General features: G+C 42.3%; 1 protein-coding gene across 2 annotated transcripts in view; it reads left to right on the top strand.

The window, feature by feature from the left end:
* The window catches only part of PPP2R5C (protein phosphatase 2 regulatory subunit B'gamma), a 100680-nt gene that overhangs the window by 68729 nt on the left and 15943 nt on the right, over positions 1-16008 (top strand). For both annotated transcript variants that reach the window (XM_056545925.1, XM_056545924.1), the window contains 6 exons: positions 958-1068; positions 4443-4535; positions 4922-5052; positions 9025-9084; positions 10372-10480; positions 12753-12806. In XM_056545925.1, the coding sequence (XP_056401900.1) occupies positions 958-1068; positions 4443-4535; positions 4922-5052; positions 9025-9084; positions 10372-10480; positions 12753-12806 (558 nt within the window). The remainder of the gene's footprint in view (positions 1-957; positions 1069-4442; positions 4536-4921; positions 5053-9024; positions 9085-10371; positions 10481-12752; positions 12807-16008) is intronic.

Raw genomic sequence — 16008 nt, 5'->3', positions numbered from 1 at the left:
TCAATACAACTCTATGGCTCTGCCATAGAGTTGTATTGAGGGGGCATGTCGGCCGCCACTTACTGCGTGTTGACCACCGCACGATCTGGCCAGCGAGCCGGGGCCCTGTACAGAGAGAACACGGGGGGGCTTAGCGGGCGGACCCCCCACGATCTGAAACTTATCCCTTATCCTTAGGATAGGGGATACGTTTTTCACCACTGGACTACCCCTTTAACGTAAACACTTGATTTAAAGAGTTCCTGTCATCAAACCATATTTTCTAAACTAACTCGGATTATATTCCCTAACTACTCCTAACACCCCTCCTGCCCTGAGTTTTTTTTTTTTTTTGTTTCAACTGATGCAAGAAAGTTAAACAGATTTGTAAATGATTTCTATTTAAAAATCTTAATCCTTCCAGTACTTATCAGCTGCTGTATGCTCCAGAGGAAGTTTTGTAGTTTTTTCCAGACCACAGTGCTCTTTGCTGATACCTCAGTCCATGTCAGGAACTGTCCAAAGTAGAAGCAAACCTCTCCTGCTCCTTAAAAACATCTAAAGGTTTAGAATTTTAACAGCAAGTAAAATAGAAAAGTGTCTCATAGTTACATGAGGAACAATATATTAAAAGTTTTGTTTGGTGACAGGTACTCTTTAAACAATAGGTCATTTTTTTATGACACATTCAAGAGGAAATGTGAAAGATGGAGACATTTTCATTATAGAATATTATTGGAAAAATCCCAATAGAATAGGGAACATAAGTGCCCACATTGATTGGCATTGGTCAGTGACAGAAGTCAGTGTGGTTGTGTATTCCTCTGTATAACATTGTATCTATTTCCTACCGGTCAGTGACTGCAGCATTAGGGAAACCTCTTGATGTAAATTAATATTTGAACAAAGTCACAGCTACAACCATGAGACACTAGATATTTTATCTGTCTTTAATAACTCATCCGTAATTTTTTCCAGTTTGCGGTGAATATGTTTCGGACATTACCTCCGTCCTCCAATCCGACTGGAGCAGAGTTTGACCCAGAGGAAGACGAGCCGACGCTGGAGGCTGCGTGGCCTCACCTACAGGTATTGGCCACCAATCTGTCTCTTAGACTCCAAGAGCTCAGAGAATAAAATGGTTATTGAAATGACTGATAACAGAGAACAATAGATGGCTTTCTGCTGCTCGGACTGCACAAATTTGGGCCGATTTTTTTTTTTTTTGCTTCAAGTATGAGCTGCGGCAAATTTTTCTCCGCTGCACAAATTTCTAGTGGGAAGCTCACTGTAAACCTGCGCCCGTGTGAACGTACCCTAAAAACACTACACTACACTAACACATAATAAAGGGTAAAACACTACATAAACACCCCCTTACACTGTCCCCAATAAAAATGAAAAACGTATTGTACAGCAGTGTTTCCATAACGGAGCCTCCAGCTGTTGCAAAGCAACAACTCCTAGCATTTCCGGACAGCCACTGACTGTCCAGGCATGCTGGGAGTTTAGCAACAGCTGGAGACACCCTGTTTGGGAATCACTGGCGTAGAATACTCCTATGTCCACCCCTATGCAATCCCTAATTTAGTCCTCAAATGCGCATGGTGCTCTCTCGCTTCAGAGCCCTGTCGTATTTCAAGGAAACAGTTTTGGGCCACATATGGGGTATCTCCGTACTCGGGAGAAATTGCGTTACAAATTTTGGGGGGCTTTTTCTCCTTTTACCTCTTATGAAAAGTAAAAGTTGGGGTCTACACCAGCATGTTAGTGTAAAAAAAAAAAAAAAAAAATTTACACTAACATGCTGGTTTTGCCCCATACTTTTTATTTTCACAAGTGTTAAAAGGAAAAAAAGACCCCCAAAATTTGTAACACAATTTCTCCTGAGTATGGGAATACCCCATATGTGGGCGTAAAATGCTCTGCGGGCGCATAACAAGGCTCAGGAGTGAGATCGCACTATGTACATTTGAAGCCTAAATTGGTGATTTGCACAGGGGTGGCTGATTTTTACAGCGGTTCTGCCATAAATGCAAAAAAAGAAATACCCACACGTGACCCCATTTTGTAAACTACACCCCTCACGGAACGTAACAAGGGGTATAGAGCGACTTAACACCCCACTGGCGTTTGACAGATTTTTGGAACAGTGGTCCGTGAAAATGAAAAATGTAATTTTTCATTTGCACAGCCCACTGTTCCAAAGATCTGCCAAACGCCAGTGGGGTGTAAATACTCACTGCACCCCTTATTAAATTCTGTGAGGGGTGTAGTTTCCAAAATGGGGTCACGTGGAGGGGTCCATTGTTCTGGCACCACGGGGGGGGGACCAAATTCGGTCTTCAAAAGCTCAATGGCGCTCCTTCTCTTCTGAGCATTGTAGTGCGCCAGCAGAGCACTTGACGTCCACACATGGGGTATTTCCATACTCGGAAGAAATAGGGTTACAAATTTTGGGGGTAATTTTCTTCTATTACCCCTTGTAAAAATGTAAAATTTGGGGGAAAACCAGCATTTTAGTGAAAACATATTTTTTTTTTCATTTACACATCCGACTTTAGCAAAAAGTCGTCAAACACCTGTGAGGTGTTAAGGCTCACTGTACCCCTTGTTGTGTTCCTTGAGGGGTGTAGCTTCCAAAATAGTATGCCATGTGTTTTTTATTTTTTTTTTGCTGTTCTGGCACCATAGGGGCTTCCTAAATGAGACATGCCCTCCAAAAACCATTTCAGCAAAATTCACTTTTCAAAAGCCAAATGTGACTCCTTCTCTTCTGAGCATTGTAGTGCGCCAGCAGAGCACTTGACATCCACACTTGGGGTATTTCCATACTCGGAAGAGATGGGGTTACAAATTTGGGGGGGCATTTTGTCCTATTATCCCTTGTAAAAATTTAAAATTTGGGGGAAAACTAGCATTTTAGTGGGAAAAAATAAATAAATAATTTACACATCCAACTTTAACAAAAAGTCGTGAAACACCTGTGGGATGTTAAGGCTCACTGGACCTCTTGTTACGTGCCTTGAGGGGTGTAGTTTCCAAAATAGTATGCCATGTGTTTTTTTTTTTTGCTGTTCTGGCACCATAGGGGCTTCCTAAATGTGACATGCCCCACAAAAACCATTTCAGAAAAACTCACTCTCCAAAATCCCATTGTCGCTCCTTCCCTTCTGAGCCCTCTACTGCGCCCGCCGAACACTTGACATACACATATGAGGTATTTCCTTAATTGAGAGAAATTGGGTTACACATTTTAGGAAGATTTCTCTCCTTTTATCCCTTGTAAAAATTCAAAAACTGGGTCTACAAGAACATGCCAGTGTAAAAAATGAAGATTTTGAATTTTCTCCAATTTGCTGCTATTCCTGTGAAACACCTAAAGGGTTAACAAACCTTTTAAATGTCATTTTGAATACTTTGATGGGTGCAGTTTTTATTATGGGGTAATATGTGGGGCATTTCTAATATGAAGGCCCTTCAAATCCACTTCAAAACTGAACTGGTCCATTGAAAATTTTGTGAAAAATTGGAACATTGCTGCTGAACTTTAAAGCCCTCTGATCTCTTCCAAAAGTAAAAACATGTCAACGTTATGATGCAATCATTAAGTAGACATATTGTATATGTGAATCAATATATAATTTATTTGGAATATTCATTTTCCTTATAAGCAGAGAGCTTCAAAGTAAAAAAAAAAAAATGCTACATTTTCAATTTTTTCATCAAATTTTGGAATTTTTCACCAAGAAACGATGCAAGTATCGACAAAATTTTACCACTAACATAAAGTAGAATATGTCACGAAAAAACAATCTCTGAATCAGAATGAAATGTAAAAGCATCAGAGTTATTAATGCTTAAAGTGAAAGTGCTCAGATGTTCAAAAAAATGGCCGGGTCCTACAGTGAAAATTGGCTGGGTCCTTAAGTTGTTAAAGGGGTACTCCACTGATAAACATTTTTTTTTTTTTTTTTTTTTTAATCAACTGGTGCCAGAAAGTTAAACAGATTTGTAAATTACTTCTATTAAAAAATATTAATTCTTCCAGTACTTATCAGCTGCTGTATGATCCACAGAAAGTTCTTTTCTTTTTGAATTTCCTTTCTCGCTGACCACAGTGCTCTCCTCTGACACCTCTGTACATTTTAGGAACTGTCCAGAGAAGGAGCAAATTCCCATAGAAACCCTCTCCTGCTCTGGGCAGTTCCTAAAATGGACAGAGGTGTCAGCAGAGAGCACTATGGTCAGGCAGAAAAGAAATTCAAAAAGAAAAAAAAATACCTGTGGTTCATAACAGCAGCCGATAAGTACTGGAAGGATTAAGATTGTTTAATAGAAGTAATTTACAAATCTGTTTAACTTTCATGCACCAGTAGATTTAGAAAAAAAACTGTTGCGATCATAGAGGATTTGGAAATACTGAAATATATATACTTTTTTTTTTTCTTTCTTTCTTTCAGCTCGTATATGAATTTTTCTTGAGATTCCTGGAATCTCCCGACTTCCAACCCAATGTAGCAAAGAAATACATTGACCAGAAGTTTGTTCTTCAGGTAGGTAATTTTATTTATTTATCATTTTTTTTAAAAATATTTTGGGACTGTAAGGGCCCTTTCACACTATGTATTTTCCGAGCAGAATTCCGCTGTGGAAAATACAGTGCAGCATCTTCTTATTGTATTCAATGGGATTCTGCTGCACAATTTACTCTACAGAATTTCCGTGGGTGGTCTCCAGGCTCATTCTTTCAGTAGATTGCACTCGGTAATACATTGAAGTCTATGGAGACGGTACATTTCCTAGCGCTCCCAGCGCCTGCTTGTTTTGCCAATGCCTCCTACTCTGCCTGGAATATCTCTGAGCAGAGCTTCCGTAGTGTGAATGAGCCCTAAAGGTTTCTTGTCTGGAGATTTTTATATTTTAATGTTTCTTTTTCTAGTTATTGGAGCTCTTTGACAGTGAAGACCCCAGAGAGAGGGATTTCCTGAAGACAACTCTCCACCGCATCTATGGGAAGTTTTTAGGCCTCCGAGCTTACATCAGGAAACAGATCAATAATATATTTTATAGGTGGGTATCAAAACAAGGAAATGTACGGATCTGAATGCTTAGTACCTGTTGCTCTCTAGCTGTTGCATAACTACAACTCTCATCATACCCATAGAGCTACAGGTTAGGGAACCCTGGCTTTAGCAGATGCTGTGCTGGATAAGTCGACAAATCTCAATGTGACCATAGGAAGTTGCCCCCCCCAACCTGTGATCTTCAAGCTGCTGCAAAACTAGAACTTTCAGCATGCTGGGAATTGTCATTTTGCAACGGCTGGAAAGCAACAGATTTGGGCTCCCTGTTCTAGTGGAATACACAATCTTCTTAAAGGGGTACTCCAGTCAAAAACTCTGTCCGTGTCAGGAACTGTCCTGAGCAGCGTAGGTTTGCTACGGGGATTTTCTCCTGCTCTGGACAGTTCCCGATACGGATATCAGGTGTCAGCAGAGAGCACTGTGGACAAGACAAAAAAGAAATTCAAAAAGAAAATAATTTCCTCTGTAGCATACAGCTGCTAAAAAGTATTGGAAGGATAAAATATTTTTAATAGAAGTAATTTACAAATCTGTTTAACTTTCTGGCATCAGTTGATTTAAAAAAATAAATAAATAAAAAGAGAGGAAAAAAAAGTTTTTCACCTGAGTACCCCTTTAAGGCAGTGTTTACCAATCAATGTGTCACCAGCTGCAAAACTACAACTCCCAGTGTGCCTGGACAGCCTTTAGTGATTAGTGTTTGGTGATTAGTGTGTGGTGGGAGGGGTTGTGTCTCCCCCTTGGGGGGGTGGGAGGTGATTGGTGTGTGGTGAGAGGGGTTGTGTCTCCCCCTTGTGGTGGTGGGAGGTGATTGATGTGTGGTGGGAGGTGATTGATGTGTGGTGGGAGGGGTTGTGTCTCCCCCTTGTAGTGGTGGGAGGTGATTAGTGTGTGGTGAGAGGGGTTGTTTCTCCCCCTTGTGGTGGTGGGAGGTGATTGATGTGTGGTGGGAGGTGATTAGTTTGTGGTGGGAAGGGTTGTGTCTCCCCCTTGTGGTGGTGGGAGGTGATTAGTGTGTGGTGAGAGGGGTTGTGTCTCCCCCTTGTGGTGGGAGGTGATTGGTGTGTGGTGGGAGGTGATTGGTGTGTGGTGGGAGGGGTTGTGTCTCCCCCTTGTGGTGGGAGGTGATTGGTGTGTGGTGGAAGGGGGCGTGTCCCTACTTGTGCAGTGCCAAACAAATATAGGAAAACTGTAGTTGTTGTGCTGTTCAGGCTTTGTAGCGCCACAGCTTGCCCCAACCCTGTTTCTGTTTTTTGTGACTGTTTAAGGAGGATATCTGAATGGCACCCAATATAAATGCCATTAAAGCCAAAGTTTGTTAAAACCCAACTTAAAGTTGTAGAAATGCAAATCTAGTTTATGCAGCATTGTGGTAATCTCTGCGTATGGAGGCAGCTCTGACATTCAGGAGTCTAGGAAAGTAGATTCACACAAATGAAAAAATGTGCATATTTGCCACCCAGCTTTCCCAGAACCAGATATATCCAGCTATGGTCTTTCCCACATCCCTGAATGTTCTCCATTGTACTGCTGCTTCATAGAAACAACAAGCATGATTCTATTGCTGTTCAAAGACAGGGGGATAAGTAGCTGATCGTGGAGTGACGACCGCAACAGGACCTCAACTCTCAGTGAGTAGTGCACGCTATAGACTCTGCACGCTCCATTCATTTCTTTGGGAGCAGTAGAGATGCCAGAGTGCTGTACTTGGGTCTGTTTGGCCATCCCATAGAAATGAATGGAGCGCATGCGGTCTAACACACACGTTCCTCACTAAGAGTCGGGGGGGGGGGGGGGGCCCATTCCGCAGGGGGTCCGAGAAGTAGGAGTAAGACCCCACAATCAGCTTCTTATCCCCCTATCCTGTGTATAAGGCAGTGGTCTCCAACCTGCGGACCTCCAGAGGTTGCAAAACTACAACTCCCAGCATGCCCGGACAGCCGTTGGCTGTCCGGGCATGCTGGGAGTTGTAGTTTTGCAACCTCTGGAGGTCCACAGGTTGAAGACCACTGGTATAGCGGATAAGAGTTGTCACTGGACAACCACTTTAGCTATAATGGGGTCCCTTGGTTTTGTGCAATGTGAAGCTTTTCTCTAATACAGATGTGAACAGGACCCCAGTGAGGTTTATTTGGTGTATTTTATCTCTTTATTTCATCTCTGTATAATCTACTTGTACAGAATGTTCTTGCCATGGGCTCTTTTTGTTTCAATCCCTTTCAAGCACTTAATGAATGAATCTGGCTATAAATTATTCTTTTCTCTGCATGCTAGAAGTAAAAAAAAAAAAATATGGTTTTATTTCCCTTTTTGCAGTAATTGGTGGCGGCACTAATTTATAGTTTGCTGCTTTTTTGACTGATATTTTGTCTGAAATGTTCTATACCTCCCACAGCTTCCGTCAAAATCTACATTCTTACACAGGAAAAGCACCATAGAGCGGCTGACCTTTCCATTATAATGACAGTCATTCTTGTGCTTTCTCTTCTACCAGGAGCATTATATGTTCTCCATTAGATTGCTCCGCTTTGTCTTACTGTAACCCTGTATACAAACCCTCAACCCAAGAAACTTGCTGCATGTTACTTTGGCTGCATTCACACCACGTTTTTGCAATACAGTTCCCGTATACGTTGTCTATGTGAAAACCGTATTGAAAACCGTATGCATTGCCTCTCCATTGAAAACCGTATGCCAAAAGATGCATCAGGCTGTGTCCGTTTTGCATCCTGTAAGGTTTTGTCAGTTTTTTTTTTCCCGTACCCAAAACCGTAGACTACCACGTTTTTTGGTCCGGGTGAAAAACTGTATTAAAGGGGTATTCCAGGCAAAAAAATTTTTTATATATCAACTGGCTCCGGAAAGTTAAACAGATTTGTAAATTACTTCTATTAAAAAATCTTAATCCTTCCAATAGTTATTAGCTTCTGAAGTTGAGTTGTTGTTTTCTGTCTAACTGCTCTCTGATGACTCACGTCCCGGGAGCTGTGCAGTTCCTATGGGGATATTCTCCCATCATGCACAGCTCCCGTGATGTGACATCATCATTGAGCAGACAGAAAACTTCAGAAGCTAATAACTATTGGAAGGATTAAGATTTTTTAATAGAAGTAATTTACAAATCTGTTTAACTTTCCGGAGCCAGTTGATATATAAAAAAAAAGTTTTTGCCTGGATAACCCCTTTAAACCCTAAACGTTTTTTTTTTTTTTTTTTAAACATGGGAGTCAATGGGAACCGTACAGAACTGTATGTGCGTACGGTTCCATCCGGTTTGCACCATACGGATTTTGACTTACCAAGTTTTTTTTCTTGGAATCTCAATCAAACAAGTGAAACTTTATTCAAAATGGAGTGAAAAGTAAAAAAAGTATACGTTTTTTTTCTTACAATACGGATGCAACCGGACATCATTTTTCAAACCGTATACGGGTTGAAATTTGTATACATGTTTTGATACAGTTTAGTCCAGTTTTGAGGAATCCGTTTTTCATCAAAAACCTGATACGGGAACCGTACTGCAAAAACATGGTGTGAATGCAGCCTTAAAGGGGTACTCCGCTCAGAAAGTTTTTTGTTTTTTTTCCGAACGCTTGGAGCGGGCGGCAGGGGGGCAAGGCCACGCCCCTTTGTGACATCACACCACACACCCTCAATGCAAGTCTATGGGAGGGGCGTGACGGCCACCACGCCCCCTTCCATTGACTTCCATTGACTATAGCTCTCAGCATGTCATGGCAACCTAAGATTGATGGGAGTTGTCGTTTTGCAACAGCTGACAAGCCAGATATTGCAAAATTGCTCTAGTTAATTAAAATGTATTCTTTTGCGGCAGCACTGTATATATCGGTAATGCGGCAGCGTAGTGTCAGTCGTGCAGACACTGTAGCTTCGAGGAGACTTGTTTGCAATGTATGTGACTCTAATGCATTATTTTATAATATTAAACATTTTATAGGTTTATTTATGAAACAGAACATCACAACGGCATAGCAGAGCTATTGGAAATCCTTGGCAGGTCAGTATATTACAGACCTTTCTTTACTTAAACAAGAACCCTGTCCCTTAATCAGCAGCACCTTCTGTTCGGTATAGGCGCTAGTGTCACTTCGGAAATTCCAGCACATCCATTGATCTCTATTTTTATTGGATCTCTAATGTTTCTCTTCCTCTGCAACCATTCAAAAATGTATGTAGATCCACAGGCTTCACTTGAAGGGTCCTCAAGTTATAAACAACATGCTTCATTGTTTCTATATGTTTTTAATTGCATATTCACTTTGCATATTAAGTCATATACTTGGTTTGCAGTCATCTCCAGTGAATTGGCGCCCCTGGTGGCCACCTTGATAAAATGTAAAAATGATAGCTGACTGAAAAAAATTATATAAAGTATTAAAAAATATATATATTTTTGTGTCGAATTTGCCCATTGCAACCAATCCCCCTTTTTTTCCCATGTATACACTGCTCAAAAAATAAAGGGAACATGGAGATAACACATCCTAGATCTGAATGAATGAACTAATTTACACAGACAGAGACACGTAATTGGAGAAATTAAGCTGAGCTGTAATTGTTTTCTATGGGCAAAATGGACACATTTTTTACTTCATTCACATCCCGATTTGGGCATGCAGCAGCCAGATCCGGCGACAAAATATTAAAACCGGCTGCTCCCGTATCCCTGCTGTCCCTCGTTCATTTTAGTGAGCTGCAGGGGACTCCGGTCGAGTTGTTTTTGTTGCTGCACTGGAAACCGTGATCTGCTGCAACAAAAACAGATATGATCCGAAAATGACCCAATTGGGGTCACTAGCGAATTCCGTCCGGCTCATTGAAATGGAGGAGTATGGCAACCGGACCCAGAGGAATAATTTGAAAACCAACTGCTGACATATCCGGCTGCTGTATGCCCGAATCGTGATCTGAATAAGCCCTTATTTTTACAATTTCTCATCAGTCCCTGTCCATAGTGAGACTCACAATCCAGTTTTCCGTACATCACAGTTTTATTGGAAATAAATTGACCTACCAGCATCCTTTTGGATTAACCCTTGCATAGATAATTCTGCGATCCTTTCAGCACACAAAAGGTGCCCTCTGTTTTTATAGATTTGCAGCTATTGAGCTGTCACTTGGTGCATAATAGAAACCTTCTCTTATAATGATGGAAAGAAACCTTCTCTTATAATGACGGAAAGAAACCTTCACTTATAATGAAGGAAAGAAACCTTCTCTTATAATGATGGAAAGAAACCTTCTCTTATAATGACGGAATGTAACCGTTCATTGTCTTTTCCAGTATAATTAATGGATTTGCCTTACCATTAAAAGAAGAGCACAAGATATTCCTACTGAAGGTATTATTACCGTTACATAAAGTGAAGTCACTCAGCGTCTACCATCCACAGGTAAGAGACCACGGTGACTCTTTTACAGCCTCCAGGGGGTAGATTAGGATTTTTCTATCCTATCCTGCCCCCTATCAATCATGGAGGATATGTTTAATTTGATTGTTGCAGGTGAGGGGGGGGGGGGGGGGTGTTCTAGTACAGGAACATATGTGAAGCCGCACAAGTAGTTGGCGACATGTGGCCAGAGTTCTGCAGACAATATTGACCTCACCTTAGATCAGTGTTGCCGAACTAATGTGTCTCCAGCTGTTGCAAAACTACAACTCCCAGCATACCCAGACATTCTGGGATTTGTAGTTTAGCAACAGCAGGAGACGCCCTGGTCTGGAGAAACTGTGGTAGGATGACTAAGGGTGTGTTCACACTGCAGAATCTCCGCTCACTGAATTCCATTAGCGGAGATTCCACCAGGCGGTCGCCGCCGGCGTTACTTCGGCGCTAAGGCCGCTGGGCACTGAGCCGTCACCATTGACGGCTATGCAGTGCTCGCGGAAACCGTGCAAAGAATTAACATGTTCTTTCTTTGCGCGGAACAATTTCAGCGGCGGAATTGTCCGCCACTGAAATTTTGCAGTGTGAATGGGTCTCGTGGAGACCCATTCACACTAAGTTCACACCGCGGAATTCTGCGGGAGTTCCGTAGTGTGAACGCACCCTAACAATTACATATATTAAATTTAGATATACTACCCTTAAAGGGGTACTCCGGTGGATTTTTTTTTTTTTTTTTTTTTTTTTATCAACTGGTGCCAGAAAGTTAAACAGATTTGTAAATGACTTCTATTAAAAAAATGTTTACCCTTCCAGTACTTTTTAGCAGCTGTATGCTACCGAGGAAATTCTTTTTCTTTTTGAATTTCTTTTTTTTTTTGTCATGTCCTCAGTGCTCTCTGCTGACACCTGATCATGAACTGTCCAGAGCAGGAGAAAATCCCCATTGGAAACCTATGCTGCTCAGTACAGTTCCTGACACGGACACAGTGTCAGCAGAGAGCACTGTGGACAAGACAAATAATAATTTAAAAAGAAAAGAATTTCCTCGGTAGCATACAGCTGCTAAAAAGTACTGGAACGGTAAAGATTTTTTAATAGAAGTCATTTACAAATCTGTTTAACTTTCTGGCACCAGTTGATTTTCTGGCACCACTTAAAAAGCAAGGGCATCACTGCAGTAGCGGATTCAGAAAAGTGGCGCAGTAATAGAAAGCAGCAATATATGGATAACTTTTCTGTATCCGCTAATGCAGTGCCTTGTTTTTAATCTTTCGTTTCATTTTAAGTGTATGTCTAATTTTGATATATGTTAAATAAAATTAGCAATTTTACTTTGTTTCTTTTTGTTGGTGTTTATGTCATGCATTGAACCAATTGTGGCATCCTTCCAATCTTTGGAGTCATAACATTTACATATGTAATCACTACCTGCAACTATTTAGGACATTTCTCAACCCCTTATCTCCGTCACCATCATGTGTCATCTGCGTCATGGAGATTGTTAATCAAATATGCAAAGATATGTAGCGGATATGCGTTGATACTGAGAAATTTCAGCGAAGTTGTTCTGCGCAAAGAATGAACATGTTCAACGTGTATTCCTCAGTGTGAACGCACCCTTAGCCACACAAAATAATAAAATTGTTTATTTACGGTATTATTAATTTTTTATTTTAACAAAATGCTACATTGTGATGCAACATTGCATGGGTTGTAGATTAAAAACGGACGTCAAACGGGCGTTACAAAATCCCATTATAGTCTATGGGATTTTTACATTACCCGTTTTAACCCGTCATAGCCAGTTAATTATGGACGTTATTTTGTGACGGGAGAATTGATGCATGTACTATTTCTTCCGTTACATTTTCCTGTCACAAAATAATGTCCGTTATTAATAACAGACATAACAGGCTAAAATCCTATAGTCTATGGGATTTTTACATTACCCTTTTAGCCGGTTATGTCTGTTATTAATAACTGACATTATTTTGTGATGGGAAAATAATACATGCACTATTTCTCCCGTCACAAAATAACGTCCATTATTAACTGGCTATGACGGGTTAAAACTTGTAATGTAAAAATCCCATAGACTATAATGGGATTTTGTAACGGCCGTTTGACGTCCGTTTTTAAGGTTTTTGTTAATTTGTCATTATAACTGATATTTAAAACAGAGCATTCTATAGTGTGAAAGCGGCCTAAGAGGGTATCCATGTCAGATAATGAATCCCTATTTAAAAATAAATAACTTTTTTTTTTTCTGTTGTAGCTGGCGTATTGTGTGGTTCAGTTTTTGGAGAAGGACAGTACACTAACTGAACCGGTAAGTTTTTCAGTTCTTTGTATTTCAGACTAATAAGTATAATCCTTCTTTAGGGTACAGTAGTCCCCCAACATATGATCATTTCAACATACGATGGCCTCTCAGAGGCCATTGTATGTTGAAGGCAGCATCAAAATATGATGCTTCTGTGTGTCGGGCCATCGCATAAACGGCTATCCTGCAACGCTGACTGCTTCAGTTGCCGCCGGATAGTAGTTTAATGTGCCCCACTGATTTATACACTGCTCAAAAAAATAAAGGGAACACTTAAACAACACAATGTAACTCCAAGTCACTGACACTTCTGTGAAATCCCACTGTCCACTCAGGAATCAACACTGACTGACAATCAATTGCACATGCTGTTGTGCAAATGGAACAGACACCCCCAATAAAGGAGTGGTTCTGCAGGTGGTGACCACAGACCACTTCTCAGTTCCTATGCTTCCTGGCTGATGTTTTGGTCACTTTTGAATGCTGGCGGTGCTTTCACTCTAGTGGTAGCATGAGACGGAGTCTACAACCCACACAAGTGGCTTAGTTAGTGCAGCTCATCCAGGATGGCACATCAATGCGAGCTGTGGCAAGAAGGTTTGCTGTGTCTGTCAGCGTAGTGTCCAGAGCATGGAGGCACTGCCAGAGCTCTGCAAAATGACCTCCAGCAGGCCACAAATGTGCATGTGTCCACTCAAACGGTCAGAAACAGACTCCTTGAGGGTGGTATGAGGGTCCAACGTCCACAGGACGTTTGGCATTTGCCAGAGAACACAAAGATTGGCAAATTCGCCACTGATGCCCTGTGCTCTTCACAGATGAAAGCAGGTTCACACTGAGCACGTGACAGAGTCTAGAGACTCCATGGAGAACATTCTGCTGCCTGCAACATCCTCCAGCATGACCGGTTTGGTGGTGGGTTAGTAATGGTGTCGGGTGGCATTTCTTTGGGGGGCTGCACAGCCCTCCAGGTGCTTGCCAGAGGTAGTCTGACTGCCATTAGGTACTGAGATGAGATCCTCAGACCCCTTGTGAGACCATATGCTGGTGCGGTTGGTCCTGGGTTCCTCCTAATACAAGACAATGTTAGACCTCATGTGGCTGGAGTGTGTCAGCAGTTCCTACAAGAGGAAGGCATTGATGCTATGGACTGGCCGCCCGTTCCCCTGACCTGAATCCGATTGAGCACATCTGGGACGTCTCGCTCCATCCACCACAGACTGTCCAGGAGTTGGCGGATGCTTTAGTCCAGGTCTGGGAGGACATCCCTCAGGAGACCATCCCCCACCTCATCAGGAGCATGCCCAGGTGTTGTAGGGAAGTCATACGGGCACGTGGAGGCCACACACACTACTGAGCCTCATTGGGACTTGTATTAAGGACATTACATAAAGTTGGATCAGCCTGTAGTGGGGTTTTCCACTACATATCCAGACCTCCATGGGTTGATAAATTAGATTTTTAGTGATAATTTTTGTGTGATTCAACTATGTAAAGATGAAAGTATTTCATACAATTAGTTCATTCATTCAGATCAAGGATGTGTTATCTTTAGTGTTCCCTTTATTTTTTTGAGCAGTGTACTTGCATGTCCCGCCGCTCCAGCCGTCATTTCGCCTCTTCTCTGCTGCCACTGCCCTGCACCGTCGCTCTCTGTCACGGTCATCACGTTGCCACTCATGCCGCCTCGTCATCCAATAGCGGCAAAGTGATGACGGTGACGGAGAGCAGCGGTGCAGGGCAGCGGCGACGTAGTGACACGGCAGCAGAGGAGCAGCGAACAGACGGGCCGGAGCGGCGGGGACACGTGAGTATATTCCATGGTACGAATCCCTAAACATACGATTGATTGATTTATGTTTGGAACCAATTACCATTGTATGTTGAGGGACCACTGTATGTTCAGACGAGCAGATCCACAGCATATTTTACGCTGCGGCTCTGCCGCCGAAGGACCGCTACAGGGTGCGGCAATACGCCGATAAGAGCAGACACACTGCAATGTGCGAGTCGCCATGCGCAGTATACTCGCACATCGCGGCTACTCTCGGCCTAGTTCAGCGAGCAGGGGGGGGGCGGCCGTGAAGTGTGCGAGTATAACATCACACATCGCAGCAGTGTCAGGCACATTTAAAGGCACCCTGTAGCGTTCCTTCGGCGGTGGATCTGCAGCTTAAAATACCTGAGGGCTCTTCAGCTATTGCAAAACTACAACCTCCATCATGCCACGACAGCTTCCGTCATGTAGGGTATTGCAGTTTTGCAACAGGTAGGAGAACACTAAATTACAACGATGTGATGGGTTGAGGGAAATATGGATATAAATATTTAATATTAATAGATATAGCGATTGTATTTTAGACTGCATGGGGAGACGTTTATCAAGCCACATCGGTGGTGCTGACCCTTTAAATTGGGACAAATGAGAGAGTCTGCATTGCCCATGCCAAGGGGACATGGAGGGGGCTTGTAAAGGTGCACCCTGCTCACATGTGACTTATAGCTGACCTTTGACACCATAAGTCGCAGAAATATATACCACATATGCACCTCAATAGGTGGTGTATATTTGGATGCATCGGCAGCCACTAAGCCTCTTAGTAAATCTAGCAGTCTAATAATGGGCAGATCTTTATTTTCAGTGCCCCAAGAACGCTGCAGATGCTACAAAAATGTCAAAATCATGAATAATTATAGAAAATTAACCAACACTTCAATTCTCTTTAATTCAATAGCCCCAAATAAAAACACTCCCAACAGTTGTATAGTAATTTGCGCAATAAAATTATTTTTATTGAAGAAACAATAATAAAATCGCATGCATAATCAGCACCTAGTAATATCCCTTAAGGGACCCTACACTAAAGGAAGGTAAAGTAAACATATAAGATACAATTACAGCATAGCCATGGTTACAAATTTATAAATAATGCCTCTGGGATCCCCCGCAATCTCCGTGCAGCACCAGCATTCTGTTGTTTCCGGTACTGGAGACGGGACGTCACGCGACACCCCCTCCTTTCATGTCTATGAGAGGGGGCGTGACGGCAGTCACGCCCCCTCTCATAGACATGAATGGAGGGGGCATGGCGTCACGTGACATCTCCAGTCCCAGAAACACAGAGGTTTCCGAGACAGGAGCAGCCCGGCATAGAATGCGGGTGCTGCACGGAGATTGCGGGGGGGTCCCAGCAGCGGGCCACCCGGC

Source organism: Hyla sarda, chromosome 11, assembly GCF_029499605.1.
Source record: "Hyla sarda isolate aHylSar1 chromosome 11, aHylSar1.hap1, whole genome shotgun sequence".
Lineage (NCBI taxonomy): Eukaryota > Metazoa > Chordata > Amphibia > Anura > Hylidae > Hyla > Hyla sarda.
The sequence above is the reverse complement of the archived record's forward strand: the minus strand, read 5'-3'. Positions and strand labels throughout refer to the sequence as shown.